Raw genomic sequence first — 4,516 nt, 5'->3', positions numbered from 1 at the left:
TTTAATCCCAGCACTCGGGAGGCAGAGGCAGGTGGATCTCTGTGAGTTCGAGACCAGCCTGGTCTACAAGAACTAGTTCCAGGACAGGCTCCAAAGCAACAGAGAAACCCTGTCTCGAAAAACCAAAAAAAAAAATCTTTAAAAATAAAACCTAAGGATTTTATGAAACTTGCTTACATACAATCTTGGTATAGTCACTGGATAGACACTATGGTGTTTTCAATCAAAGCAATGTTGCCTAAAGCAAGCAGATTAGATTTCAGATGCATGATAGTTCAGGGGTTATTATCTATGAGAAGAAAGCAGGCTGGCTGCATTCTCAACTTCCCCACACATACAGACTTGATGTTACTAGGAAGGTCGTGAATAAACACTTCAAATAGGCTCTGCTTCTCTCCTACTGAGCAGGTCTTCTGGGTGGCTCTGCCGACTGTTTACATGTAAGCAAGCTTTTCCCCTAGCCTGCAAGGGTGAGAGTGAACCATAGTGGGATTTCTTCCTTCTTTTCCCTCTACTATCTCCACATCTTCAGCTGGATGAAGTGACTGATTGATAGGGAGAATGCACTTTAATGAACCTTTATTAAATACCTGCTGGAACCTCACATAAACTCGCCTGCCAATAAAGGGCACGGGCACCAGCATCACAGGAGGGAACCCATGCTGTGAGAACTCATGGAATGTGCCAAAAAGTTGTCCCGCTGACAAGAGGTAGAGCTAGAATTTGTGTTGCCTCCAGCCTAGTTTGATCCACATAAAAGATGTGGAAAAAATTAGTGGGTCAGAAAAAGGCTCAGAATGGATAAGAATAAACAAGCAGGCTTAACAAGGTCATAACTCCTTGAAGTTATCAGATAGTGGGGAGAGAGTCCGGAGACAGTGCGAGTTCACACAGACTTTAGCATTCTCCAGCGGCAAAAGAAACCATGACCTTGCTCCTGTCTGTGCTGTTATCTTTCCAATACTAGAAGGGGCTTTCTCAAATGGCAAGCAGTGCGTCAGGACACCTGAGATGTTCTATCATTTCCCATCAGCCCTTCCAAACTCTTCTGAAGTCTTGTGTCCTGTGGTCTGACATCAGAACCTCTTCTATCCAGCCTCCTTAAGTCACGCTGTGCAAAACTATGTGTGCCCCGCCCCCAGTTGGCATGTGAACTCCCCACTTCAATGATAACATCCATGGTTTTCTTCTTGTCTTCCTAAGTGATGCTTAGCTGACAAAGGCTTCTTTAGTACAAGACTCCCAAGCCGAAATTGAGCCATAATCCAAGCTTTTTGAGTACTATCTCTACCTTTTTACAGTTTTTACTAATTGTATAAAACAACAGGTTTTATCATAACATCATGACATAATGCCAAAAGTCTCATGGTTCAAATATTGTTTCATGTATGAAATTATTATAAATATAAAATTAAGTTTAAGCTATGTGTACAAGGTATATTTGAGACATAAATGAGTTATGGTTAATGTAAATAATGGATGATGAACACCTCAAAGCTCTCCAAATAAATTTCACCTATTAAAAATAGCTGGCACATGCCTTTAATCCCAGCACTTGGGAGGCAGAAGCAGGCAGATATCTGTGAGTTCGAGACCAGCCTGGTCTACAAGAGCTAGTTCCAGGACAGGAACCAAAGCTACAGAGAAACCCTGTCTCGAAAAAAACTAAACCCTATAGATGATGAGTAGGGACCCACACAAAAGGTGTCAAATGGCCATGAGACCCACCCAGTCGGCAACTCTCACCGGGCACTAACTAGAGGAAGCCCCTCTATCTTTCTCAATTTTGGATTCCTCAATTTATAATACATATCAATTGCTAATACAATTGATAAGACTGTTTTCACTCAACAGGAGGCCTCGCCATATCTGGAGGTAGCTAAGATGCTGGGCCAAAGAACCTCAGCCCAAATGGACAGCATCAGCAATAAGGGTGGCTCTTGTCTTGGTAGTTCAAGATTGGACAGGTGTGTGGAGCCCAGAGCCCAAATATTATTCCTAGAGCAAACCTTGAGTGGTCTCTTGAAGTGCTGAAAGACACTTGGTTTCTGTGACTGCAAGAACCTTACTGAGCTTATACTGTCGTCAGACTATTCCAAATATCCCTAACCTCTGAGAAAGGGGGCAATTAATAGGCGTCAGACCAGAGAAGGTTTATTTTAAGTGGCTGAAGCTTTGGGTTTAAATGTCCCATTCACAGGCTTTTCCCCTTCTTCACCCCCAGTGCTGGGAATGGACCCAGGGTTTCATAATCACTTAGCAGGCATTCTTCCACTGAGCTACATGCTCAAAGGCCTTTTTCTTATAACTTAAGTAGTCTATTCCAGGGGTCACAAAAGTCTCATTGAATATGGGAGGAAGAGCTGGGGATGCTAGGAGGCTCAGATATCTTTAAGACAAGGGGGTATGAATGTTGTTTTCTTCACAGGAGGTGAATATGTGAGAAAAAAGACTGAGGCAGAATTATAATCTTCCATGGCACAACCCACTCTCCCAAAGAGACAACCCAGCTGCTTTACAAGCACAAAGTTCTGTCACCTGTATTCATGATGCATGTGTGCGCGCACCTGCACATGGAGGGCAGCGGTTGATCTTTGTTCCCTACCTTATCTTTTGAGACAAGTTCTCTCACTAAACTTAGAGCTCGCTTATTGATTAGGTCATCATGCCAGTGAGTTCCAGGGTTGAGGTTATAGACTTGCAGCATCATGCCCAGCTTTTTATGTGAGTGCTGGAGATCCAAAGTGAATTCCTCACACTTGTATGGCAGGCACTTACTGAGAGCCTATCCGTCACATTTTCAATGGTAGCCTTCCTCAAAGGGGAATAAGTAAGAACCTTAGCTTCTGTTGGTCTCTCCCATTGCACAGCAGCACTGAGTTACAGATGCACGGTGACTTGATCACTGTAATCCTTGTTCTCAAGGAAGAGCATGGCATCTAAGAACCCTGTTTTCATCTTGGGTCTTTTGGTATGGTTGCACTTATCTGATATCCCAACTATGCTAGCTATGGCATACATATCCCTTTCTGTTATTTCTCCTTTCTGAATGTGTACCACGTTTCCTGACCCCATTGTTGAGGGCCCTCTTCCCTCAGATCTTGGTTGGCCTTCTACTTTCTTGTCACTGATGAAATCAACTGCAGATTGTTTGGAGACCTGTCTTAGGGTCTCAGTTTTGTGTATTACTAACCATGGGCCATGGACAGCCTGCATTATCCCTGAGATTATATGCTCTCCTCAACTATATTGCTGCAGGATTTGTTCTTTTGCAGTGTGCTGAGAACGAAACAAGCCTTTGACAGCTGTGAGGCTCTTTTCCTTCCAGGCAAAGACTATCATCTTGGGATGGTGAGAGAGAAATGGAGATGGGGAAGCTCTATCTTCCTTTCTAATGCTTCGAATATAGACAGCTGCTTGCTCTCTTTACCTGTCTGCCCTGCAACCCACATTGGGGACTCAAGTTCAGCCCTAAGTCTGAGACATCCATGGCAGAACCATTCTTTTCCTAAGCATGATGACCCCATTTCTAGCACCAGAAAAAGGGAAGAGAGGACCTAACCACACCCATAAATAAACTACTTAGAAAGGGATACTTGGTGTGCTGCTTTGTGGTTTGTGGTGCGTCTTGATGAACCGTATTTAATGCTCACACCAGGTGGCACTAGTAGGCCCATAGTACAATTAAGAAAAAGGGTATAGAGCACTTTCCGTAGCCTGTGAGGGCTTGAATTGCAGTCTGGTCACTTGAATTCCCAACCACAGCTACCTACATTGGGAAGCCATATAACCCTGTTAAAAGATTTCCCTGTTATTGTGCCAAACAAATGAACACACATAATACATGCATACGTACTTACGTACATACACACACACACACTATTTCTAATCATCTTATTAGATGAGCCAAATCTATGGATCTAGAGTTTGGAGTGTGGTGGTTTTTCCTAAGGAAGAGACTACCCGTTGAGCAGGAACATGGACCTAAATGCAGTACTTACATCATACACCTGGGGACTGGTCAGACATCGAGCTAGCAAGCCACACCAGGCTGGGAGAGTGGTGCTTAGCGGGGGACCACTGTGGGTGAGAATGGGCTTCAAGTAACTTTAAAGAGGAAATTAAGGAAAATGGCTGCAATGAAAATATACACAAAACAGAATGCATTTTTAAAACCCAAAGAAAAATAGATTATCTGACATTCTACCCACAAAGTCTGCCTGCCTCCCATTTTCTCAGTACAACACAGGTAACCCTTACATCTATAGGAATAAAAAGTGAAGATGTCTCCATGGTGTCTAAGTGCACGTGGATAACTCATAGGGTAATGATATCTAATAGTCAGTTAGAAGAATAGTGAATAAATTCAGTCAAGCACACCGGTACACATCTGGAATCCCAGCATCTGGGAGGCTGAGGCAGGAAGATCAAGAGTTTAATGGCTCGAAAAACCAAAAAAAAATTAAAAAAAAAAAAAGCCGGGCGATGGTGGCGCACGCCTTTAATCCCAGCACTC

At 43.4% G+C, this 4,516-nt stretch overlaps 1 protein-coding gene across 2 annotated transcripts in view; it reads right to left on the bottom strand.

The window, feature by feature from the left end:
• The window catches only part of Slc9a7 (solute carrier family 9 member A7), a 179,253-nt gene that overhangs the window by 7,896 nt on the left and 166,841 nt on the right, over positions 1–4,516 (bottom strand). For both annotated transcript variants that reach the window (XM_013350666.2, XM_005358930.2), the window contains one exon: positions 4,002–4,107. In XM_013350666.2, coding sequence (XP_013206120.1) covers positions 4,002–4,107 — 106 coding nt within the window. The remainder of the gene's footprint in view (positions 1–4,001; positions 4,108–4,516) is intronic.

The sequence above is a fragment of the Microtus ochrogaster genome, chromosome X (assembly GCF_000317375.1).
Source record: "Microtus ochrogaster isolate Prairie Vole_2 chromosome X, MicOch1.0, whole genome shotgun sequence".
NCBI classification, from domain to species: domain Eukaryota; kingdom Metazoa; phylum Chordata; class Mammalia; order Rodentia; family Cricetidae; genus Microtus; species Microtus ochrogaster.
The sequence above is the reverse complement of the archived record's forward strand: the minus strand, read 5'-3'. Positions and strand labels throughout refer to the sequence as shown.